Here is a 27,181-nt window from a genome sequence, read left to right as displayed (position 1 = left end):
CAACCAGCTCCAACTATTACAGAAAACCTCGTCATGTAAGAACTTTCATAAACTGATCAAGGTATTTAAAATAACCTACTGTATGTTCAAGTTGTTGGTGAGACACGAGGCAGTGAGGAGCGCTTTCTGGAATGAGGACAGGATTTCTGTTTCCAGCAACTGCTACAAGCACTTTGCTGTTTTGTTTCCTTTAAGCTTGCTGTCAGTTTTGCATAATGACTTTTGATGCTTTTCCCCTTTTTTTTTTTTTTAGAATGGATAAAATCCCAGAGACAATTAACAAAATGATATCTCGAACTGGAATGGAAACCACACATTTGTAATGGCTCACAGGGTTTCTGATCTGAAAATGCCAACAACTGTTTCACACAGTCAGCAACTGGCTATTTCATAAACGAGTTGACCATGACTGCTTTTTCTGATTCAGATCTAAGAAATTTAAAACACTGACTAAAACCAGGCCTGCAAACTTGTTCTTTTCAACAGCAGTGTGGACAGTTTGATTTTACCTTATGTAAAGAGTTCCAGAAATCCTTGGAGCTAGATTTTTCTTGAGGCTACGAATGAAATTAAAAACAAATACATATGTTCTTCCAGGGACAGTTCATTGCTCATAATTCAGTGCAATTCAGACATTCTCCTGCCAGTCATTAGTTATGCATTTAAAGAAGCAATTTTAAAGACTTAGGACATAACTAGTTTAACTGTCTCTTTAGATCTCAGAAAATTGTATCACTGAGTATCAAAGTTAGATGAGTTGATTTTATTCAACCACTGTTTGTTCCCTTGTATGTTTTAACCACTGGGATTTGTATATCTGCATGAAATATAATTACAAGTTTATTCATAACTTATTTCATAACTTTGATATCAGGAGAATTATCATTTTGTCTCACGCTGAGATTATTCCTATAATAGAACATTTAAATAAAAAAAATCACAACTCAAACGATTTCTGCAGACCTTGTAAAATAAAACAATGAATATATCTATTTATGTAATCACTATGCAGATTGTTATTCCCTGTAAAGCAGTGAACGCCACTGTGAAAGAAGTGGAAGCATTAGGATTCCTTTATGTGAATGTTATTCTCCAGATATTAACCCTGAATGTTCAGCTAAAAAAGGCCCAGTGAATCTGTCACAAATTGCTTCTGCAAATGCACTCATGGAGCAGCAAGGATACTGAAAGTGAAGTAACATTGCCAATGGCTTTATAACCTTCAAGCTTAATGTGCTTGGCTTGCAAGCTGCCTGAAAACAATTGCTTTCTAAGTATGTAATTTGAGTCTTTGAATGAGAATTAAGATGCGGAAAGAGTTTAGTAGCTTTCCTTTCAATGTATGTTTTAAATAATACACCTATTGAGCATATGATTTATTAAGCATATCTTTACGTAGAGAACCCGTAGGGGGGCATTCTCAACCCACCTTCACAGCAATAACCCAAGGTAAAGACACAGTGGTTTTGACGAGTGGAGAACAAACAAACGAGCACATGAGAAAACACTGGGGCAGGTTCTTTACTTTTATCCATCAGTGGAGATCCACTGACTTCGATTCACACAGTGGGCATTCGTGGTTTTCCCATGTATTTGCTGGACCCTTGTAAGGATGGCTAGATTTGGTGACTTAGCCTGTCTACCCAATTGCTAATTCGTGTGAAATTCACAGATCAGAAATAAAGCTGCTTTAAGGAGTTTCACCTGGAAGGAAGAGAAATATATTTCTGTAGTCTCTGGCTCTGCTTCTTGCTTCCTCTTCAGCTAGGTGTTGCTTTTGTGGAAGTGGGAGCTAACGGCTCAGGGGCTTTCTCTGTGCTCTGTGCCAAAGCTGCTGTGCAATGCAAGCAGTTCTTCACCAGTCAATCTCCGAGGACCTGCACAAAGTGAAGTAAAAATCCCGTCAGTATTGACTGTGTTCTGTCTGTATTCTGAAAGGTGTGACCCCATTGACATTTGTTCCACGACAGCTCTGTGTTTTCTAACCAGGTTACATAAATTGCAAGGCAGATAATGCAACCACCAAGGTATGATTTAACAGGGCATCTCTCCAGCTTACATCTGTGACCTGTATGTTCTCTGGCCTTCCATGAGAGCTTTCAGCTTTGCTACCCAGTACTGCTTTCTTGGTGGGAGCTCCCAGGTAAGGAGCCCACACCCAGCTGCCCCAGTTTGGACCTCTCGCTGCCTTCGCACCCTGTCGAGTTTCAGTCTTACTCATCCCAGAACTCTGGTGCTGGCCTCTTCCTTCTACTTGTCTGCAGTTTCCCACCTACGCCCTTGCTCCCACACAGCCCTGGTGCTGTGTAGGTGATCCGCAGTGTAGCTCACTCTCTAGCAATGGGAAACCTGACTGAGGTTCAGAAGCTGAATCAACCGTGTTTGTTGTGAGAGACGCTTTGTTGTGAGGAATTACAGTTAAGCAGAGATTTGCATAAACATGCTGCAGGCATCAGGGTATAATCAGAGAGTAACCAAAGAAATCAGAAACCCTCCAGTGTCTGTGACCAAATGTTGGAGAGAATAGGGCCTTACTAATTTATTTAGGGGTCAATACCTATTGAGCTTGCCTGCAGATTGTCACAGGATCTGATTGCCTGAGGAAATTGTTTCAGTTGAGATGGTAAATCATCACTACACGACTTCTTATCCTCAGGCCTCGTTAGAAGTATTCCAGTGCCTGTCTTTCCTCCAGCCCTAATTCCTCCCTCCCTGTGCTGCCTCTGCAAGCAGCCAGAACACAGACCCTTCACAAAGGTCAGGGAAAGGAACTTACGGCTGGAGCAAAATGCCATGAACGGTGCTCTGCAGTGCCTCTGAGATGGTTCCTTATGGCTAAGGCCCTGTGGCTAGGAGTATCTTGTTAAATTGCAAGATAAGGAGCCAGCCAGTGGTCTGTTTTTCAGTCTGGCCTTGGAGCTGCGTCTCTGGGAAGTGCAGCACAACCAACCCAACAGGGATCTGCGAGCCCTTACCTTGGGAGACTCCTGAGGTTCTGGCCTTGTAAGAGCTTGACAGCTTGAGGAATAAAACAGTATAGTGGGACATACTAAGGTGTGGAAAGCTTGATGAAAGGAAAGTTGGTAAGAATTATTTAACCTTAGACATGGAAAAGAGGCTTTTTAGCACCAGCTAACAAGTGGAAGAGTTCAAGCAGAAGCAATAATGTATTTCTAAGGTTTATTAAGAGGACCATCAAAGAATAATCAGGCCAAGATAAGGCTTTTTTTTTTTTTTCTTTTCAGTTTTAGGTATTTCAGCACTAGCTAGAGCAGACAGTGGTGTGATTATTCCAGCCACCCAAATCTATCAGCTGTGTGTGCTGGCACAGTGCTGCGCTAAGGCAGCTATATGGCTTCTGGCTCACAGCTGGCCCTCATTCATCCTGCTTGAAGCACAAGCAGAGTAGATGAGCATCTGTTTGCCCTCCTCGTTGTAGACATGCCCTTTGGCTTCATTCGTATGGATAAACACAGAGTTTTTGTTCAAAAATAATTATTTTTAGTTCTTACTATATTTGTCCTTTAAAAAAGAAAGAAAGCAGGAAAGAAGCAGCAGAGCAGCTGGAAGATTTCTACATAAAAGGCCCCATGGTTGAGTTCTAAAGAATGAGAATTATTATTCAGGATGACATAGGCTCAGTGGTAACCTATTTTTCAATTATTTTCATTTTTTATAATTTAATTTCTGATTTTATATATTTATTTATGGCAACCCCAATGAAACATTGGGACTGTGACTAAAGAAAGATTGTGCTGAAAGTTCTGTATGCCACTTTCTTAATATTGCCTATGGAAACTTCTGGAAATGTCTTCCAGTAAAGCAGGAGTGGCAAATCTTGTTTCCTGATATAGTTTTTTCTTATATAAAAAGGGGGCAAAAATAGTTATATAAAAATAAGAAAAATGTAATGACCCAGGCTGTACTAAGCAGAAGGAATTCTTTTGCACATTAGTGGTAGGTCAACAAAAAATACATGTGCTGAGAATGGAACATGCGAGATTGCAATACATGGTCTATGACCTTTTCTATACCATTTATATCTAAGGATTTATTTTGATGTGTATTTCATATTCTTATTAATAAATCAATATTAATTTATTTAGTATTATGCATGAGTCCAATGTGAACCCTTTAAACCAACCTTGTTTTTTTTCTAGGCTAAAGCATTGCATTGTATTTTTATAAATGACTTAGCTACAGTATTCTAGACAGGTTCTGACGTCCTCAGACCTTTCATGACACATGGTACTACTTCAGTCTGAAATGATTTCTTTCAATTTCACCAAAGTAAACCCTGACACTCCTAGCCTTTCTGGGAAATTTATCATGAAACTTTACAAAGATTTTCCCTAACAAGTCAAAATGAAATATCCAGAGCACAAGCCACTACTAATTCACTAAGTAAAAGCATCCTTCCTGGATGCATATTCACTGGTTCCCAAGAGAGAGACAAAAAAAGAGCTCAGAGGCAGTTGGAGATGTCTTAATGTGCTTAGGATCTTGAAGCCAGTGCCTGAAACTGATGCAGACTCTGGGCACTAGCTACCATTGGGAAATCTGTATGCATTGATGTACTCAGTGGGTAAAATATTTTCTCTTTCTCTTAAATAAATAAATAAATAATATGTAATTTGCTGACACAAGCTATTTGCTTAAAACTGGCCCTAGGCCTTGGGGAGATGTTTATGACACTGGCTAGATTGACTTCAGCAAGCAGCAGCTGGTGCTTTCACACTGCTCGATGTTGGAATGATCTCCTGTACTGCAAGGTAGAGAGGCAGAAAATGCAGCTGCATCTTTCTGGAGCTAATTTTAAAAAAGCAATGAGCTGGTAATTACCACTTTTCCCAGCTGGTCTTTATGAGGGTAAAAGGTTTAATCATAGATGGAGGGTGGAAGAGGAAAATACTAAGCAGGCTGCAAACCGGTGTTAATGAACGTCCCTCCTGGAGATGTTTAGAAATTTATGCTCTTGTTGGCTGGGAGGAGCTGGGAACGAAGATTACATCCAAAAGGTTATCTGGTAGTCCTTGGGGTTATGCCCTTTGTATATCGGTTTTCTCAGGCAGTGGGGGTTTCATGGCGGCTGTGGATGCTGCCACCAAGTCCCTGCAATCTGCCCAAACCTTGGGGGAGGAAACTGAAGTGAGCTGGCTCTGGGAGATGCCGATGAGACGGGTTCTGGGGAGGTTTTTCAGTTATCATCTCTTTTCTGCTTGATTCCTACAAATAACTTATAAGTTCAATTAAAGGAGTAAAATATAAATATTTATGCACGCATTTAGCTAGTGTTCACTTCTATTTATAAACAAGAGCATATTGCAAGGGGTTCTTTTAGGCAAGTGAATAAATTATGTATGGAGTGCCTGTGTTAAATTAACCACGCTTTATTAACTCTTCCAAAAGTATTAGGTAATAACTGAATTGACAATTAAGTAGCTTTTGTGGGATTTATACTTAAAATACTTAATCTTCAGGAGAACCAGAAGCTGTTTACTTTTTTTTTTCTTTTTGGTGGTGGGGGTAGGGGATAGGTGATTGTCTATAAACATATTCATGTTTTTACATTAATTTCAGATGTGTTGGGTTTGTTTTGTTTTTTACTACTGTTATTGGAGTGAAATGGAGGGTAATAGGAAGCAAGTCATTACTCTACTGGTCTTGGGGTCAACTGTTATTTGTTAACTTTTCTGCTATGAGTGATAGGATACTATCACATGTTGTATCCACTTCAAGCTTTGGATTTTACAAATCAGAACCCAGTCTATGAGGTTTTTGATGTTTTTTTTTTTTTTTTTTTTGTCAATTTTTACGTTGCACCTAGGTAGATGATGTGTGCATAAACTTCTGATGACATCTGTGGGATATTGTATAAAGCAGTGAGGCCTGAGGCCAAGAAAGCTTTTGTGAGCTTTTAAACTAGGACTTTTTAATATGCCCTTTGCATGCTTAGTTTAACATATGATTATTCTCTTGATTGATTTTGTTGATGGCATATTAATCTAAGTTGGTTGGATTTGACGCCTATGCATTGGATGATAAAATAATATTTTCCTCTCTTTAGGAAACCATTTATCATGTCTGGTGCAATTAAATGGTTTTAAATCACTTCAGAATTTATTTTATCTCATCTCCGGATTGCACAAATCAAAACAGTAAAAATGTAATAAAGAAGTGAGGTCCAAGTCTATCAATGTATATTTTTCTACACATTTTTCATTTGCTACGATAACTTATTTCTCAGCTAAATTTTCTGAGGGTCACTGCTTGATGTAAGAGTCCATAGCGCTAGTTGATTATTAGATTCAGAGCTGAAAAGACGGTTCCTGTCGCAAGCCTTGCAATTGAAATCAGGTCAGGAGATGCCAAAAGTTGGCCAACAGCCTGTGAGCTATTCACCTTGTGAGTGACCATCTCAGGTTACCTGCCTCTCCATCTCGGGTTGATGTCTGCCCTGGCAGCCAGTAGACTTTTACAAGGCTTCTTGCCGAAGGCCTCATCCAGCACCCAGTGGGAACAGAAGGCAGGGCTATGCCAAATTTCTTTTCCTGTCAGTGGAAGCTGAGCATTATCTGTCAGATGAGACTGGGGCTGTCAGGGACCTGGAGTAGAGCTTTGGTACTCTTCAGTACATTTGTGCTGTGTGGGAGGGATGGGCAACTTCTAGAGTTTGGGGTTCACATGTATTCCTGGGTGTGTACAGAGGTCATGCCAACATGTCACTTTTGTACGGTGCTGGGTTGAGCTAAGGCAGTCAGATCCAGGCTTGGTTTGCAGTATCAATTCTCCTTTTTTCATGCATGAATTTAGGTGTGCCGAGTCCCCCGAGTTAATTAAAGGATTGATCCAGTCATATACAGTCACTGAGCCATAGGCAAAACCCTTGAAGTGTGAACTCTATGCAAGGAGAAAGATACTTTCAAATATTTGTTCGTAAAAATATTTTTCAGTTGCTGTTTCTGGTACTGAAATGGATCCATTGCCTCCCCTCCCAAATCCATCAAACAAATAGTCTTTAAAGTCACTTAGGGAAAAAAGACATTTTTAATTCTCTCGCATATCAGGTATGTAACAGATAAATATGTGCAAAAATACTTTCTGGTGCTTTTGTCAGCCAAAAGGAAATGAAAGTGTCTTTTTTGGTACTTTATGAGAGGCAAACGTACTAATAGCATGGCATTTGGCTAATAGCACAGCAGCTGGAAACTGGGCCATGACAGCCAAGGTGCAAAGGTCAGAAAAGAAAGAGAAAATAATTTCATTTGAAGGCTAAGGTCATCTGAAATAAGTGATTCCACATTTTAAAGGCTACTGAGGATAAAATCAGTGAATGTCATATCCTTACATTGCTTAATTTCATTCTTTCTTCTTTTCTCATTTGTAATGCTTGCCTATTCAGGAAGTTGAGGTAGGTTTTTTGCTTTTAACTTGTAAATGTCCTTAGAGTGAATTGAAGTATTTACAGCATATCATATTGCATATTATACCTTAATTTCTAATCAACTATTAATGCTGTTATGAATGGTACGTGTATTAATACATGTTAATTATTCATGTGTTAATATTGGTTTATTAACATGTTAATATTAAAATGATAGCATAGGTTACTGCAGGTACAAGATATTTTAAACACATTAATGCCTTTCCGAGGAGAAAATTCAAAAACATCGATTTCTGTGCTGTCATCGTGGTATTTTATTGAATGTGAATGTTAAACCTCTTTAATCAATCTTCTTGTATTTATTTATTTTTTATGTTGAATGGTATACAGGTTTAGGTACTGTGTGTTGTGATATCAACATACTTCTTCTGTTGGAGGAAGTTACAGCGAAGTGAAGTTATCCTTTGGGGGATGTTAGGAGTTTCTCCTCCCAACAAAAGTCATTTCTGGTTAATCTTTGCAGTATCCTAGTGCAAAGACTTGTCCATTTTTCAAGTCAGAACTTTAGGTGATATTTAAATGAGACATGGTTTTTCTGCTCAGTGGTATCTACAGGATGAATTTCACCTTTACAGTTCTATGTCTATTCAGCTACAGGTTTTGCTGGTATTGATAGTGAAGTAAAACTCTACTGCCATATTTTCTGTTGTCTAGCTGACATAAGTTGCTTTTAATTGCTGTTAGCCAGATTGCTCTAATGTATGTGTAGTCATTATTTACTCCTACAACTAATGAGTTCTGTATGTTGAAAATCTCAAAGATTTTTTCCGTTCCAGTCTTTTAGGTTTGTGGCTTTTTGTTTTCTTTGTTTGTTATGTTTTGTTTTGTTTTTTCTATATATGTTTCCGTGTATTTCCCTGCATTATCATCCTGTAGTTTTAGGCAAGTTCTAAAATAGATGTAGCTTCAGTTTTAAAAAGCAATGTAGATGCCTGAATAGAGGAGAAAAGGAGAAGGAATAGGGTCACAGAAGAGATGGGTGTTTTCGTAGGTTTTTTTTTTTTTTTATGAGCAAGGTGCATTTTCTGTAAAATACTCCTTTGACACTGAAATTGAGATAAACCCCCTTTCCAATCCTTATTTCGAAATTGGTTCCATATGCCAACTGCATAAGAAATCTTTCTTGGGATTTGAATTATTTAACAGTTTCTGATGCTGAAAACCCAGCAGCAAAGCAACACCTAGAATGTAAACAGGCAAAAATAATAATAATAATTTGTTACCAGAAAAAAAATTGCTCAAAAGCCTAATAAATAAATAAATAAACCACCTTATTCTAGAAAGTGATTAATGCTTGGTGAATTTAGCAGTACATTGTAATCCATTACAAAGCAGTGTATCACAATGAAGTTGGTGGGTTTTTTGTATCAACAAAGCTGTGGAATTCAAAGGCAAGTCTGTGATTTTATTTCTGGTGCTGAACCCTGTACTTCTAAAGAGAAAAGTTAGAGATTCTTCTGATGTATCTGAAATAAATTATGAATAATAATCTTTATAGTTACTGTGGAAAGCTATCGCTGTCCACGAAGTCAGGGTAGACACAGCATAGTCAGCATGAATACACTTGGAGAAAGCAAATACATTTGCTTTTTGAAACGCGTACAGAATTGCAACAGGTACCCTCATTACAGGCAGCATTTGCCCGTCCTTGGCAGCCTCCAGATCAGAGAATAGCATCCGCAGTTCTCCATGCTATCAGTGTTAGTAGTTTCTGCTTCTCACCCCAGCCATAATAATCCCAAAGGAATGCAGTGCCACAAGGCACATTGTCTGGCGCTCAGTGCAGGCGTAGAGAACCTGCCTTCCTCCAGTCACCTGTGGGGTAATGCTTAGAGTGACTGGATAGCATGGAAGCAGGTGAAATTCAGTTAACTAGAGATAAATGGTAAGCAAAGTCCTATGGAAGAAATAATTTAGGTGTTTTATTCACACTGATGGGTTTTCAGTTACCCTCCTGGCACGAAAAAGAAATGTAAATGTCATTCTAATTGATAAAGACATCTCTTCAGTGGCAGCCCTCAAGAAATGAATATAGAATGTTGGATATATTAAAAAGGAAATAAAGATTAACATGAAGACAAATATAACAGTGTTATAGAAATCTTCCATGATTCCTCACTTCAAATACATTATTCAGTTGTTATTGCTCCCTCTCACAGAGGACAAGTGAGATATACAGAATATGCTGAAGCTGAATCTCTTGAACCCCAGTTCTTCACAGGTTGATGGCACTCTGAAGTAGGGGAAACTTTGCCTACAGGTATATATTTGCTAAATACATAGAATACAAATTCAGGGACACGGAAAGGACTGGAGAAAGCATGGGAAAAGCTTATTTGCAACAATAATCATTTGGCCAAGTACGCTGAAAATTCCTACTTCTTGGTTTTACAGCACAATGAGAATTACATAAAACAGAACCATAAAGCTCACTGTGTGATCATACCTTTACATCAGATTTAAGAAGTCCTAAAAAGATAAAATTTATTAGTAGGAACAAGTGACAAAAACATTCACTGCAAGTTCCCTTGGATGTTATTGTAAATTGTGTAGTGCTTTTAATATTATTAGTGTATATCTGAACATTCACAATGGTGTGATTTGCATGTGTCCAAATGTGTGTATATATATTTGGGGATTTACTTTGCTGACCTTTTACAATGCTGTCATCATGTCATATTATCTTTATTACTGAACGTTGTAGACTGATATGAAATAATACAGAGTTGTCTGGAAATACTTAATGAAGGGTGTTTTGAAAAACAGGTCAGATGGAAGATTTGAGGTACTGAATGCAAGTTGTTTTTTTTATTATTCTTTAAATGCTAGGCTGCATTTACTATTCTTTTGAATACAACCTGTTGACAGTTTTGTATGATTTGGGCTGAATATGTTTAGGATCAAAAGATGAGTTGATTCATTTGTAGTTTAATTACATAAAATTGTACTAAAAAGATTGCTTATATTTTCCCTTAGTTTATTTTTTTTCTTTCCTATTTAGGATGATTATTTCAGAAACTGGAATCCAAACAAGCCTTTCGATCAAGGTAAAGTTAGTAAATACTTTATGGTTGTATTTTTTTTTAATTTCCATATACTTTTTCCCTTTCTTGCTCTGTCTGTCGTATGCGTTAGTGAAGAGCTATATTCGTACTTACATCTCATTCCCAATTTAGTCACAGCTTGAGGTGGTTTATGTATAAGAGTTTGACTCATCTCTGTATTTTTTAGCTGTGTTTTTTAATCTGCATCCATTCCAATTTATATTCAGTGACAATATATGTGCTTAGAAAGGTTCTCTGTAGCCCTGAATCTCAGTCTAACATGCAATTTAAAACAGGTGTCTTCGCATACCTTTTCTTTCATTTTAAAAACTTCTTAAGTGAATGCCATAAATGTAATTACTGTATTTCCTAATGCTATGGGGGCAATTCTTTGAGTCTAGTTGCAAAGTTGTGAATTTCAGAGCTGATTTTCGAAAGAAAAGGGTATTGTGTATATGCTGCTGATTCCAATACAGATTCCATCAGGCATTTTGCACTTCCTTTGTCTTGGTGGGCTGTTAAGTTATGGCGGTTATTCCAACAGTTCCCAGGCTAGCCACCAAAGGATAGGAGAAAGAAGTAAAAAATATTTTGTTTTGTCCAGAATAGGGAGCAACTTTGTCAACCGGAGACTTGAATCTTCAAAATTGCTGAACTGTTTAGGAAGGAAATACCCCTTGGTGTCTCTGTGGACACATAGTTGCTTTTGAAATTTTCACTTTAAGTGCCTTTCTATACTTAATTGCCTAGCACGTATGATGTGCATGTAGCTCCCAGGAATTATTACTGGGGACATGTACATATTAGGCTGAAGAGCATCAATTCTCTGCCATTATGGAAATGGAACTTCAATGTCAAAGGAAAGGGGAAGATGATGTTTTGGTCAAGGCGTATATCCACAGAGAGATTTTCAAAGGAATAGAGGGATTTAGGATTACAAATTCTATTGATTTCAAACAAAACATTTGCTGCTCCTTTCAGAGGCCATGTGAACCTCTGTTTTCCCAAGAGGAGGGGAAAAAAAAAAAAGATAAGTCCTGGCAAAAATGTTGCAAAAAAATTTTTGAACTGACCTACTCTAAAAAGAGAATTTAAAATCACACGTGGATACCTTGAAGTGATATAAACATTTGTACATCTGCTAAAGATTCCTGTCTCTTCACAATGCCTCTTTTTCCAGTGGGTAAATTCAAACAGCAGGCTGCATCTCTCCTGGGCTATACAGGAAATCTGAGTATAGCTTCACTAGGCTAACTAGCCTACATGAATACCCTCTCTTTGGAACAGGTCTACAGTATTTTCACATTTAAAATATATTTCTAGATTCTAAAATCACTTTTTAAAATATAGTGAAGCCTTCATATGGAAGCCAGACTGAGGAATCACCAAGAAGCTGCTGGGAGGGCAGGGTTCAGAAGTTAGCTGTAGGTGGTTAGTACCTGTCAGAAGTGATCTCATAAAGGCAGCCAGGGAATTCAGTATATCTGTAACAACTTTAAAAATGAACTGGAGACAGAGGTTTTGAAAATCAGCAGAGTTCTACTTCTAGACTTTTACTTCATTTGCATCTTTTAAAGAAGAGTGTGCTGGGTCAAACCAATGCTTTCTAAAAGAAAAAAGCTACCTTTATTCAGCAGATTAAATTCCTTAATTATGCATTTAAAAGCAACAGCAGTGTAATCTAGCTGTCTTCTTTCTGCTTGTAATGCAGAGAGAGATACCTGCATTTATGTCTCAAGGAAAAAAAAACACCTTGTTTTGTAAGAAAGCACACATGACTTTTACTGAAACAACCCCTAGAGAGTTGCACAAGGTATCTTTGCATAACATGCCTTCTCAAGGGAAGTCAACTTCAATGCTTCAGCTGCAAGTAGAGAGTACCTGAGTAGTCAGAATTTATTTTTTAGCCTTGCTACTAGCCCACATTTTTATTCATCTCAAACCCAAGAGAAACCAATAGAAAGGTGAGCATCTTACTGACTGAGCCGAGCTAACGAGGCGTTTGGACTGCAGAAGGCAGGAGAGCGTGTAGCCTGGAAATGATTGGTAGTCATTAATATTGAATTCAATTCTGTCAGAGTTGCAGAAGCCAGAAAACAGAAGAGTGGAAGGGGCAGGGTACTCAGGATTTTTAAAATATGAATCAAAGGGTTGGGTGTTTTTGTTTGTTTATTTGTTTTTTTGACAAAGTCATTTGAAAGATCATAAACAGCTTGACAGCTAACTTGGCATACTTTCCTAGTCTCCTACTTTGGAGAAAGAAAAGAGGGAATTAGGGGAAAAGTTTAGCATGATATTCCCAAATCAGAGATTTTTGTACAGTAATTAAATGTATGCACCTAGCCAGACTCACCATAAAATTAACCCATTCGGACTTCATGTGTTGTTGTATGTCAACACTGCTAAACAAATATTTAACTTGCAAGACATTTCTCCTAAAGCCACCTCTCAATAGCTGTATTAAATGCTTCAATAGATAAATGTTATTAACTTTTCTGGTGTGATGCACAAGTAAAGAGTGCATTTAGTTAGGTTTAAAGTTGCTGGAATTATGTCAGTTTTCCTTGCCATATGGCTTTTTTTCTTTTTCTTTTTTTTTTTTTTAAAGCATCATTACCCCTAAGACAGGAACAGTGGAAATAATGGGATGCACTGAATCCAAAACATTTAGACCATTGAGCTGCCATTACTAGTAACAGCAAAACACAATAAGAAGGGAAAAAAAATTATTCTGTTGAACTAATAGTCTTTTCCCAAAAATCTGTTCCTAAAGCTATCCACAAACTTTGTAATTGTTGTAGTGTGTTTGTACAATTAAGTGCAGGTCTCACTGTTTCTGTTTTGATTGTGACATTCAGATGATTGCAGTGGACTGAGCTGGCCTGTTTCCTACTCCAAACACTATCTTTTGCACTGAGATATAGAGATTGGCTAAAGTATTACATGGTTTTGCCCACCTCTGGTGACAGAAATCCCAGTGTTGCAAGCTGCTGGACTTCTCAGGAAAAGAAGACCCTCATCAGAAGTAGCTGGACGTTCACCCTTGATTCCCAGGCTTTTTCTTTAATTTCATTGTCTTTATTCCCAGTTCTTTTCCCCTTTAGCTGAGGAACCTGGAGAGGGATATTTCCTCTCTTTCTCAGGGACATTTTGGACATTATCTGTCGGGAAAAAAACAAAAAAAAAAAGAAAAATCCTCCTTCCACTCTGCTGTCGGAAAATCTTCACCTGCCTATCTGTGGCTCTGATGTCAGACATACTCATGTAGACTTGGCTATCATTATTAATTACAGGCACGAGCTCTCTATCGTTCCAAAGAATTTCCCTTGAGCACTAATGAAAGGCTGAACTGTCAAAATACCCTTGTTTTTGAAGAGGAAACACTGCTTTTGAGTGGATTGTGGCCTCCAGCATAGCATAACCTGCAACTTTCACAGTCCAGCAGCCCCATGGAAGTGAATTTATCAAACTTAGAGCTTTATATCTAGAGATGGATGTGTTGGTATTCATGCTTCCTCTCTTCCTGCATAGAATTGTACCTAAGTATGTTTAGTGTCTGACTGGCAAGTCCAGATTCCAGAAGCCCTCCAGCCTCCTGCAGCTGTGCATAATAAAGTTTGCCTGAAATTCATAAGCATTCCAAAAGCAAAAAGACAATAATGGGAAGCCTGTGATGCAGGATGAAAATCATAGAACCTACAATTATTTTTGAACATGTAATTTTCTGTTAGCCCAGTTAAGATGTTCTTTCAGAAAAGCCTGAATAAATTCCCTTCAGAGAGTTTAGTACTGTACACATTCCTAGCCACAAATATATGTTAGTTTTATAATAAATGTTTTCTATTACTGTGCCTCAGATGGCAGATTTCAATTGAATAACTTATTTTGCAATTTATTTTTTGACTGTATTTGAATTAGTTTTAGAGGCTTATTCATAGGACAACTGCACATGAATTATGTTTGCAAATCTTCAGTAAATCAGTACAATTTTAAAACATGCTAACTAAATCAACAGGAAAAAAAATAGCTGAGATGCTGCACGTGAAATATACTATCTTCCATCAGAGGCATTTCAAGCACATTTGGCTGCTTATATCCTCCAACAGATGCACATGGCTGTCATGTGCTAGAAGCATAGTATTAAATTTCTTATAAGCTTGTAAGCAACCAATTTTTTCATTAAATATGGCATCAGAAGTGACGGAGATAGGATCCCCATCTGTGACGGTATTATGGCTGATGTGCTTTGAACTAAGACAATGATCGATAGGTTGCTTGTCTAGAATTTTATTAGCACTTGGGGAGCACTTGTTAGTTTGGTCAATAATGGTGCTGACTTTCTTTTAATATCTCTTACTTCACTGACTGTGAAGCAGACATGATTTTTCAAAGGGAAATTCACGCTTCCCTCTAGTGCTCATTTAGCTTCCATTGAAATAAATACATCTTTGGGAATTTAATACAGCCCAGCCCTGCTCTCACTGGCATCGCTCAGTAAGCAGCAGTCTCCCTCCCTTTGCTTCAGCTCAGTGTACAGGAATTTGTTCTTAGGAGCATATTTAAACCTTTAAAATTAACTGTTTGGAAAAATACATGCCCGTAAAGCTTCCATCCTTATTTGCTGTCAAAGAGACCCCAAAGTATTATTCACAGTAGCAGGGTTTGTATTCTGGTTGAACAAGGCCAAACCAATCAGGCACAGTCTCCTGCATTGACATTATTTGGCTTAAATCTATCATTTTGCCATCCAGTATTTATGCTGCACATCAGAATGAGTTTTAAATCATTAGACAGTCACAAGGGTAATTTGCAAAGTATTTAAAGATGTTTATATAGTTGTGAGTTAATAGTAGACATTGTTTGGCTCTAATCAAAAAAGAGGAACTTTTGGGAAGAGCAAAAGTAGAAGGTGAAGCGCCAGTGGTCATTAAATGTATAATTCAGAATTTTTAGGAAGACAATGCTGAAGTAAACACAAGTGATTTCAAAATCAGAATTCAGTAAAAAGAGAATTGATAAGAACTAAATTCTAGGGGTAGAATAGTTAGGATAACTGGCATTTCCTTAATGTAAAGGGCACAAGCACAAGAATACCAAGAACTTGGTTAATGATAAGGTTCTTGGTGACTTAGCTGGCAAGAAGTTATTTAGAGAAAGTGAAACTTCATTGAACTCAAAGAAGCAAAAAGCATTGCACCAAGCAAAGAAAACCAGGTACAAAATGAGATGTTTAGGAAAGGATTTAATAATAATAATTTTCTATGAGTGTATTAAAAGGAAGAGAAAAATCAAGCAAAATGATGATTCACAGCTCAGTGGAGAGAGAAGCTTATATAAAGGCAAGATGAGAAGGTAAAAGTATTGTTACCTGTCTTTGCTTTGTCTTTCACTTAAAAAGACAGCTGTGATCAGGAGGCTATTGCAATTAATATTCTCAGCTGAAGTGTAAGATTATGGATTAGGGAAAGAACAGGCCTCAGTAAATTAGATGTTTGCAAATCAGTTTAAATTGACCCAAGGGTTAAGTGAATTGGATGAAATAATTTTAGAGGTACTAAAAGTTATCTTTGAAAATGTATGGAATTGTAGAAGCCTAGGAAAGGACAAGCAGCATACACGTTTTTCCAGTTGCAAAAAAAGGGAAAAAAAAAAAAAAAAAAAAAAAAGGGAAATTGTACCACATGACTTAAAATTAAAATCCTGAAAAAAAGTGATGAAATAAATATTAAAGCAAGGTTTTGTTAACATCAAGAAGATAGGGGGATGAATAAAGCCAGTATGGATGTCAAAATAAATCTATTTCTTTTTCAGTGACATTTACAGGCCTTGAGACTCAAGGATAAGCTTGCTGTGTCATGTATCTTGACTTTAATAGGGCTTTTGACATTGGCTTACGTTACTGTCTTATAAACTAGTTTAAGAAGTATTGTCTAAAAGAAATAATTGTGAGATGGGTACAAAATCACTTGGAAAGATTCGTTCTGGTAGTAGTTGCCAATGGTTCCACATCAGGCTGGAAGGATGAATTGAGAAGGGTTCCTCTGTGATCTATTTTGAGTGTAGTAGTATTCACCACTTTCATTAAATTGCAGATGTTGAAATTAGTATGCTTATTAAATCTAGAAATGTAGCCAAGCTGGGAGAAGCTGTACACATATTAGAACAGCAATAAAATTCAGAGTAGCCTTACAATATGAAATAAATGGTCTGAAAAAAAAAAGATAAAGTTCAGTCAGGACAGGTACAAAGTTTTGAACTGAGGTAAGAACAATCAGCTGCACAAAACAGAATAACAATTGGATCATCATAAATTCTGACTGAAAGTTTTAAAAAAGGGTTGGGGATTACAGTGGATTACAAATTGAACATGAGTCAACGATGTTGTTCTGTTGCAAAGAAGGCAAATGTTGCACTGGCATGTGCATAGCTGTGAGTAATCCTTTAGCTCTAGTCAGTACCAGTGAGACCTTGGCTGGAATACATTGTCCAGATTTCAGTACCAGGCTTCTTGAACAGTGTGAATCGGTTACAAAATACCCAGAGAAAAGTACCAGATATGATCAGAGCTGCAGAAATTAAACTCTAGGAAGGAAGACTGAAGGAGAGGAGGTGGCTCCGTGGGGGAAAAAACTATTTTAAAATGCATATAGTTAGCTGTGAAGGGGAGGAATTGTGATCTGTCTATTGTGGATATAGCAAGGAGCAATACAGTACAGAAAAAATAATTTTAGCCCTCATAATGACAGGAATAGTTGAGCATTGGGAGAGATACTTTAAAGAGTCTGTGAAGTCTCTGTCTTTGAAGGTGTTCTGAAATACGGTAGACAAATGTCTTGTGCATAATGACACATTGACAGCTGATCCAGCTAGGGAGGAGGGGAATGGAACCAGCAACCTTCCCAGCATTTGCCATTGCAGCACTGAGATTCTGTGGTTGTTCTGTGATTAATGGAAACCAGCTGATTTAATTGAAAGAGCACAGGAGAAATGCTGAACAAGGTTTTCCTTAAAACAGATTTCCAGTCAAAGCAAAGAAGGGGAACAAAAAAAAAAAAAAAAAAAAAAAAAAAAAAAAAAGTGTAGGTATTTTTGACAGACATTTTGGCACCATCTGAAAAAATACAGGTTCTCATTTGATGGAAGTAATCTGCATAAACTTTAAGATAGAAACTAACCGCAGGCTTGCAAAGCTCCATGAATATAAACAGGGACTGGCAAAAGGCAGTCTATTTTATCTGACTGCTTCTTCTGACCTCACTTGCTTTCTAACATAGGAAGACATCCTATCATCCTATACATGATTCTGCACTTGGTTATTAATGCTTTTTTCTAGCCTGGCAGGAATAAAGGTCATGATTTAACCCTAAGGTTAAAGATTTGGGTGTAAATGAGTTAACTAGTCTCTTTCAATTCATTAGATAAAACATGACAATGCACATGTATTTAGGAATTAAATCTCCTTCCACTATAAACCTGAGAGCCCAGGTCACCAAAGAATTAATTGAATCACAGCTATTTTCCTCCATGTTCTTATTGCTTGAAATTAAACATGTTTGCATAAAATAGTAATATTTTTGATCAAAGCTGACTACTTGCATTCTAGCCTTGCAGCCCTTTGTCATGCGGAAAGTTACTTTAAACTGCAAAATGGCACAGTAGCAGTACACAACAAGGTGAATAAAAATAAATAAATAATGTGTATTCAGGTGTTCTTCTACACTAAAAATTTCCCAAAACATACTATGGTGAAAATAAGCATCACTTTGGAGGGCATTATTTAGTCATTTAATCACTATCTGCCTTTCCTCTGTGTCCTCTGGTTGTAATTTATCGATGGATCTTGCCACTGATGTGTGTCTTCGTGCTGTCAGTTATTGGCTAGCAGCTTTCTTTAAAGGTCTTGTTCCCTTCAGTGTTTCGACTTTTCAAACGTTGTCTTTAAAGTATAGGGAAAGAAAAGCTATATCTGAAGACCGGAATTTGTCATGCACCATCCTTCATGAAACCTCGGTTTGAGGATTTGATCTATTTTATCTAGGGCATGTTGTCTACCGTTGTTGTGTTGCATGCACACAGCCTCGTAGTGCATCAGTGGGATTAGATGGAGGCATCCAGAAGAAGTGCTACCCGAAACTGGGAGATTATTATGTTCACTTTCACCAAAAGGCAGGACAAGTAGAATCAAATCTGTAATGTTAGTGGGTACTTTTCCTGGCAAAGCTCTAATTTATAAGTTGAGCAATTAATTCACTAAGTTCCTCCTCTGCCATGTTCTACTTAACAACAGATAAACAGAACTCCATTTGAAATGGGTGTACAGATAAGCAATCCTAGGAATCATTGCACATTCCAGAAATCTTTAATGCAATGTAAGTAACCATTAGTGTAATTATTTTAATGTGATACTTCAGTACGTTCATGGCGTTTCTCCTTTGTTTTAACTGCTGGGTTTTAAAAAATAAATCAGAAAAATGCATGTAATATCTAGTCTCTAAGAGCAAAAATGTCTTTGCTGTGAAGGTTCCAGCATATAACCCTGCTTTTTTGTTCAGTGAGGACCTTTGCAATAACCTTTCATATTTAAAACTAAGCAACAAGGAGTTGCTGACACAGGCTGTAGAAGTTTGCAAAACTGAGAAAGGGAAGAACCCCTGCTTGGCATGGAGTTAAATATAGACATCTGAGGAGAAAAAAAAAAAAAGTGTCAGCTTCTCTTTCAATAAACCATAAAGCTACCTAAGAAAGCAGTGTTAGCTAAAATAAATAAATAATCTATAAATAAATAAATAATAATCTAGTCATGATTTGTTAATTCCATTAATTGTTTTTACGGTTATAGTAAATTCACTCTAACCCAAGGACCTGTTCATCCTCAAAATCCAGATAATATTTAGCTATCTCAGAGGAGAGCATGATGCAAAAAAATATGTACTTCTATAACTTTTCCATTTTTGATATTATCAGTTATCACCACCTTGCATCTGTGACATTAATAGAATTGTAAAATATTCATTTTCATGGGCTTTCTTTCTCTCCCTTGCTTCTCCTTCCTGTTTTTCTTCAATTTGTCTGAAATGCAAGTGTTAGAATAGTCACGTGATGATTGTCTGCAGTATGCTCTTATAAAGGCATCATATTTTTATCTAGTTTTTCAAGTAGCAGTGCTCTTTTTAAATTTAAGCTTCTCAGCACCTCTTCACTGTGCTGAATAGCCACAGTGAATATCCAACTGAAAGCCATTTATACAACTGAAAGCCAAATGCACTTATTCATTCTCCAGGTTGTCTTTGTGAAGTGTCCATCTTCCACAATTGCTTACTTCAGTAAGCTCAAGTTACTTCAGTAGCCTTGAGGGTTTAAGAAAACTGTTTAATTGTGTGAATTTTTTTTAAATCTTTTGTGATTCTCAGGTTGCTGCCATAAAAATGTGAGGTTAAAAAAAGTGCGTATCTCCATCAATACTGAGACTGTCTTTTTGCATTCACTGTGCAGTAAGAAGAAGACTACTTGTTCTAATTCTTCAAATTGCATATTTGCATGAGTGCCAGCTAGTCTGCTTTTTATGATAAAGCCTAAAAACTTTTCAGCAATCACTTTTTTTTTTTTTAATTTCTTTCCATTTTCCCCCTCTTCTTACTAACATGGTCAGGAAACATCTTACCTATCTGATTATCCACTCAGGCTGACAACTATTATGCTGTTCAAGCCAAAGTAATTTGAACTATCCAAGTTAAACGCATGAAAAGCAGAAGTCTATCTGAAATACACCAACAGGCCCTTAATGTGGGTAAAATGTCCAGATATCAGAAATATAAATATATTTATAGTTTGCATCATATAGATAATTATTACTTTTCATCTTTAGATACTGCCTCAACAGCAATTCTACATATGCCATTGCAGTGTGTTTAGTGTAACCTCTATTTAGCTATTCTGACTCTTAATTGCCTAACTGCTCCTGGGCTTTTCATTATTCTGTTGCAAAAATGCAACTTCATATTTAGGCAATCATTTTTCATTTTCTTTACAGCTCTCCTTCTTAGCTGCTTTTTCATCAAGGCACACTGCTAGGATATTTTCCTACACAGGACTGTGCCAATAACATTTTTTCCAATGCCTATAAATAAATTAAGTATACTGTGGCTAGAAAGAGAAATTGCAATCAGCTGGTGTTCTACTACCTACAAAACATTTTATCTTCTTTCAGTTTCTATTACTGTGCTCTCCCTTGACTTTGTATAGGAAGTTGCACTCCCTGTTAACGTCGTGTGCTGCGTTTGTGTGCAGCATGCTTGATGTATGGAACTATTGCAAACGCCTAGCATGGATAGCTCAGCTTTTGAAATTGCATCGAAGATGAACTTTTTGACAGATGCGGCTGTTTATGTGATTTGGAAATAGGCCTGTTTGTATCAGTCAGGCAGGCACTTCATTTATCAAAATGGTAAAAAAAAAAAAAAAAAATAAAAAAAAAATAGAAATAAGGTTCAAGATGAAAGAGAAAAGAGAGGCCACCTATCTAGTGGGAGCAGAGAGCACAAAAGGAGGAAAGCACTTAAAATTAACATGTATAGCTCTTATAATGGTACAACAACAACAAAAGTCTTTTTCCTAGGCTGAAGTTTTAAACAGAACATAATTGCTTGATTTCATCACATCTGCACAGTGATTCACAACCTAAAAGCCAGTTGCCTGGTCTAAGGTAGCTGTCTATCATTTAATCTTTGTAGGAGACACTGAAATAAGTTTTTCAGATTTCAGGTACTGTACTGGGAGCTGCTTTGAGGACTAGCTAAGACTGAAGTTAGATGGAATCAGCCATTGCTGTCTCGGAAAGCAAGATATATACTAGAACCTCTTCTACACACTATTCCACTCCACTTCCCTAGAGAAGATGAAAAGATCAAAAAGATCAAAAGCACAACGGTTGTTAAATTTATGAGGATCCTGTCTCAGTTTTGAAGCTCAAATAGAGCAAATTTTATGACTGAAACTGCTTCCCTGTTCTGTGGAAGAGCTGGCACAGGCCAGGAGAGAAGTTGTGCAGGCTGTTGTTTTTCATATATTTATATATATAAAGTCTTCTCCCCATGAGACTCCCGAAATACTCTGTGATTTCCTTAGCTATTGGATTGGATAGAGGATATCTCCTCAGTAGGGGGTCCATTTTCTGGTTTGTTCTTGCCATTGTTGGTACCCACAGTGTGCTTGTTCAGGACAATTCTGAACACATCTGCATTTATTAATGATCAACAGGCTGTTTGTGTGGTTTCCCGAAACACAAAATAAGCTATTTGAGGTACATTCTGTTGTTTGGGACAAGAGAGTGGTCATACTTTGTCTACTTCTGCTGAAACAATATTAGCTCAAGTTCACAGGCCTACACCAACAGCTATGCTAACTAGGCCTAACTAATGTTAATTGCTACACTGATACAAGATAATTGGAAATTCTGGTCCATATTTTCTGAAACTTTCAAGAACAACAAACTCTGCCAGGATGTTCAAATGAAGAAAGGAGCTCCGAGGAAATGTATGTCATTAAATAACCATGGCAGGTGTTCCTTACAGGTGGGATTCTCCTGGAACATGCTTAGCCCCCTAAGCACTGGTATCATCTTTGTGAGCAGCAGGGTATTTGAAGATTACCTAGCTGAGAATCTAGAAAAGCATCAGATATTCAGTGGGGAGGAAAAAAAAAAAAAAGAAAAAAGAAAAAAAAAAAAAAAAGTGTTTGGGGTGAAGGCTGCAGGAGCTGGAATTTTGAGATAGCGTCACTTTTGTTTTCCTTTGAGCTGGGGAAGAGAGAGTCAAGAGAAGGGAAGATCAAGTATGCAATAGGTGATGTTTAATGCTTTGAAAAAGAATCAGATAGTTTAATAATGGATTTTCTGTGTGACAGTCCTTTGGCATAGCTGATTTTTACCTGTCCATTAGTATGCTGTCTGTTTTGTCAATCTAGCAAAAAGGGAGAAGTCTTCTTGCTTGCTTTCCTAAAAGAACTGAATTTCTGTGATCTCCATGCAGCTTTTAAATTAAGAATTATTATTTTGAATTAAAATATTGAAACCACGCTCTAGATCTTAAGATCTGAAGTTTTAGCTCACTTCTAGTTAGCATTCAGTGTAGGAAGGGATGGGGTTTCAGTAAGTTGCTGAAGAAAGGTAGTACAAGGTGGAGACACTGAGTAGAAACAGAGGGGAGAGGCCAAGAAGGGAAGGTTTAAATGTATGTTTGGAGCAAAAGGTTTTGTTATGAGAACTTTTTGATTGTTTTTTTTGGTATGTGTACGTTACATTCTATTTTCGTATTTCTCTGCATGTGTTTGTCCATTATATTGAGACAATAAGATGTTTTGAAATGAAATTATTAAAAATTGAAGTCTGAATTACTCACAAGCACACTTTTTTAAGGCATTGAATAATTATAAGAGGTTGTTCTTATAGACAGGCAATTTCCTCAATGATAAGAACTTTTAGTCTGAGGAATTAATTTTCAGCATGCTACCTAAATAAAAGGTTCATTAAAATCTTCTTATGGTATGTAATAGGGAGCTAATAATGGTTGTTGTTTATTTTTTATTTCAGTTATAGTAGATGTGAATTTAATAGTATTTTAATAAAAATAAATAGTAGCATTTATTTTCCATTGAGTACTGTGGATTTACATGATGTGTCTGAACATACAAAGAGCCTAGGGTGTGGATGTGTGTGGTGAATGGATTTTATTTTAATGACCTATATTATAATTGCCCTGTCCTGGCAATTGAAGTTGGGCATTAAATCTTAATTCATTAATTCCTTTGCATCTTTTTTTTTTGTCCATTGAGGAGAGAGGTGGAAGTACTAAAAATTCCTTTAAGCTTGTAAAGCTGGAAGAAGTGTATGACGAATAGATTTAAAATGGATTACTAAGGGGTAGAACACAAAGGCAAAATTACATCAGTGTCAAATTCTGCCCTCAGTTACATGCAGGCTCCTTCATGAAGTTACAGTGATTTAAATTTAGCTTAGACTTGCATTACTTGGATGGAAAATGCATGCTCATTTTGTATTTCTCTTTTTCAGTCATTCTGATGCAAATGCCCAGTAGTGACTTTCACATGTGTTTTCCTATCCATATTTATCCATGTTTTCTATGGGATGATTTCATAGCAGAGACTGAACAATCTCAGTAGTCCAACAATTAAAAAATGAGCACACGAACAGGTTTGACTGGAAGGTCTCCACGGTTCCATATATGCCTATGTACCATTTCCAAATATGCCTCAAAGAAAGAATCCTCGGATCCAGAAGTAGTGATGATCTCAGCATGATCCCAAAGTTTGAGTCTTAGTTCTGTTCTTCCAAATGCTAATGTATTATGTACTGTGTCCTTCTACTGAAGCAATTTCACACCTCATCTACTAGAGATGAAAATGGCAGGGAACAAACTATAAATCCAGCAAAATCTTGGTTTAGTAGATATATCATCCTATCAGAGCTTTTTCACATAAATAATTAGCTCATCACTTCCTCAATCCACTAAACTTGCAAAGCTTTGGAAGTGATGTCAGATGATGTTATCTCAAGAGACTCTCAAGGAGTCAGTAAACCCAGCCCTTCCCTCAGGGAAGCACCAGCCACATCTGCAGCAGTACCAACAGACAGGAGCTCTCCTAAAAATCGCTGGTGGTCTTAAACAGCTCCAGTGCAGGCATTCCGCAGTCTGCCCAGCAATTTATTCTGGTGTTGTCCTATCTTAACCATGAGAAATTTGTAACCTGAACTTCCACTTTCGCAGCTCGAACATTTGAATTGAAACCTTTGACATTGACATGACAAACAGTCAGGCCTGTTGTTAAGTTTCCCAGTTTTCCTTCAATGCTGTCAATTAGTTTTTCCTTAAAGACTATTCACTCGCCTTGTTACACTCTCTCAAACTGATCTAAATGGAGCACTTGAAACACATCACAGACATACTAAGAAACCAAGTGTTTAAAGAGAAAGGAGCAATACGCTTTAGGAAGTAGAAGGTCATCAGTGTACGATGGCACACCTGTATATGTGCCTCTGTGTTTTGGGGAGGGAGGGGACACAATCTATGTATACATTGCCACTGAGGTAAATTTATTTGGTGCTGTTTATGCAAAAAAAGACGGGAGGAGAAGAGCAAGAATGTTATCAGTAGGATTTGTTCCAGCAGTTTTACATGCTGTGCTTTCCAGTTCACCAAGGTGGTTTGAGAGTAATTCTTGCCATATGCCCCCAGTATATAAAAGTGGTAACACTGTTTCTGTCATAAAGGGGTGCTGATATGTTTTTCAGGGACCACACCAGATGCTCTACGGCGTCCAGTTCCTTACTGCTAGGGCATCTGGACATCAGAACCCATGTGTCTGTTAAGATCTTAATCATTCACTGCAGTGATAGAACTGGCACATGCAACCATGGGACTGTAACAAATTTAGCCTACTCAATGTGTCACAGCTCTGAAGAGGGCTGTAATTTGTTCCTTCCTCTTGGACATGTTGGCTGCTGGCATTAGGGATCTGGCCGTGTTGCCAGAACTGTGCACTCTAAGATTCTCTTTAAGCACCTATCCAAAGGTCTGTGACACCAAACTGAACTCTTCTGGCTTCCAGTGTGGGAATATACCTTTTATTTGTCTTTCTTCTTTAATATTTCTACCTTGTTTTTCATGTTTTAAATGTTTTCAATGAGGTACATAGGACTGAGATATGATTTTATGTGTGTAGTCTGCTGTAAAGCTCAAGGCATGACATCTGTGAAGATTTTCCTGAACTGGACTAGTAATTAACTCAGACATATAGAATATCACTAATGCAATGAATAGGCCAGTGGTATATTCTTATTGCAGTATTAGACTGTTCTTATTTTGAGTGCTTTTAGATATCTGCACTCATGTGCTTGTCCCAGCGTATGCATTTGAACAGATAATATTTGGTATTTCTTCAATAAATACTATTTTGCATGTAAAATGAAAGAAAGCACTTTTTTTTTTTCCTGCACTTTGGATTTTTACCAGGATAGTATCTTCCATAAATAACATGACCTGGTGTTTGCATTCCTCATGCTCTTCACCAGAACTTCTAACTTTGTTTGAAGCAAGCAGTCTTTCCACATTGTTTGAAATAATTTCACCCTCATTGATTTCATCTGGTTGAATGGTCCTTTGATCCAAGCTCAGAACCAACAAAACTTTTATTTTTTAATGCTTTTACTAGTAGATGCCTACACTATGTTATGGTAGTGTAGATAAGGTATGATTGAGCACTTTATCAAATAACAGTTATTACCGGACCATTAATTCTGGTTACAAAGATTATTAGAAGTACAGATTTTTACACCGAGGTCCAGTAATATTTTTTTTATAATACAGATTTAAAAGATATTTATGCAAGCAGAAAATTGAATCAGCATTACCATCAGTGTATTAAATTATGGCATTTTATTAGAGAAGAATTCCTTTAGAATACAACAGCAGATACAGATAGAAGAAAAATGCATGAGTATTACCAGGAAGGGTTTAGCATCTTTAAATTACATTTTGAATTTCCAAGTATTGTGCATGCCTAAAATCATTCCTTTTGCCTCCAGGATATCACTCCTATATGATTTATTTGTGTTCAGTGTGCACACCTCTCTCCATAATTCACTAGGTGATAGTGATGATTTAGCTTATATTCCTTGATTTGTGCAGTTTGAGATAGTGTGGTCTCCTGGATCAACTTAAATAAAGGAAAGCAAAAATTATTTGCTATATGAAGAGGTGACTTTTGTGTGTGTGTGTTTGTGTATGTGTGTTAGAAACAAATGAATCATTGGTATGACAAAGAGTAACTCCATTACTTAACCCTGACTGAGGGTACAATGAAATGATTGAAATTTTTGTGCCAAGCTTTTGTGCTTGGCTGAAGAGTCCAATTCAGCTGCTGACTGGCAGAGGTCATGCACTTCAGCAGAAGACAGGTTGTGCAGGTCATGCCAAGATTTTCTGTATATCCCCTCTTCCATAGAATTATTTCCTAATGGTTTGCACAAAGCTGCAATTGCACACCAATTAGACATTCCTGGCACCTAGATGTCATAAAGTGAGCAGAGCTTCCCTTTTCCTGGCTTAAAAGCATAAATGCACAGTGCTTGATGGGAAAACCAGCAAAGTTGGTCAATGTTTTTTTGTTCGTTTGGTTGGTTGGTTGTTTTTTTTTGTTTGTTTGTTTTTGGTTTTTTTGTTTGTTTGTTTGTTTTTGTTGTTGTTGTTTTTGTTTTTTTTTCTTGAGGAAGGCTTTCCATGTGCAAGGGGCCAGCAAGCAGGTGTTTATCACCTCCATCACCTGCACTCTTGGAGATATCTCAGATGGGGATGCAGCCAGAGGCTGCCTGCGAATCTTCTCACTACATAACAAGAACCTGTGACAATAAATTCAGTAGAAAGAGTGCTAGTAAGACAGCAGCAAAACGCTGGATCCAGCAGAAGCTTCTCTCCACTGTTACCACAAATGCGTCAGTTTTGTGGAACACATTCACCAATACACTGCACAAATTCCTATTGTATCATTAACTCCTGTTTAATTATTATTATTATTATTATTTCTGTATGTCTTTAATATCAACCATTCTTGTTTGTTGATTGTAGTCTCTTTGCTTGTGTAGAAAATGATGTTTGATGTGCATGCAATCACTTTAAACAAG

The 27,181-nt window shown here is 37.2% G+C and overlaps 1 protein-coding gene across 1 annotated transcript in view; it reads left to right on the top strand.

Moving 5' to 3' along the window:
- The window catches only part of SPOCK1 (SPARC (osteonectin), cwcv and kazal like domains proteoglycan 1), a gene marked incomplete at both ends in the record, with an annotated part of 283,060 nt that overhangs the window by 84,242 nt on the left and 171,637 nt on the right, over window positions 1–27,181 (top strand). Inside the window, one exon of the mRNA XM_084295019.1 lies at window positions 10,446–10,491. Within this exon, the coding sequence (XP_084151145.1) occupies window positions 10,446–10,491 (46 nt within the window). The remainder of the gene's footprint in view (window positions 1–10,445; window positions 10,492–27,181) is intronic.

This window comes from Netta rufina (assembly GCF_964035555.1).
Source record: "Netta rufina genome assembly, chromosome: 14".
Lineage (NCBI taxonomy): Eukaryota > Metazoa > Chordata > Aves > Anseriformes > Anatidae > Netta > Netta rufina.
Note: the sequence above shows the minus strand (reverse complement) of the source record. Positions and strands in the feature narration are given on the sequence as shown.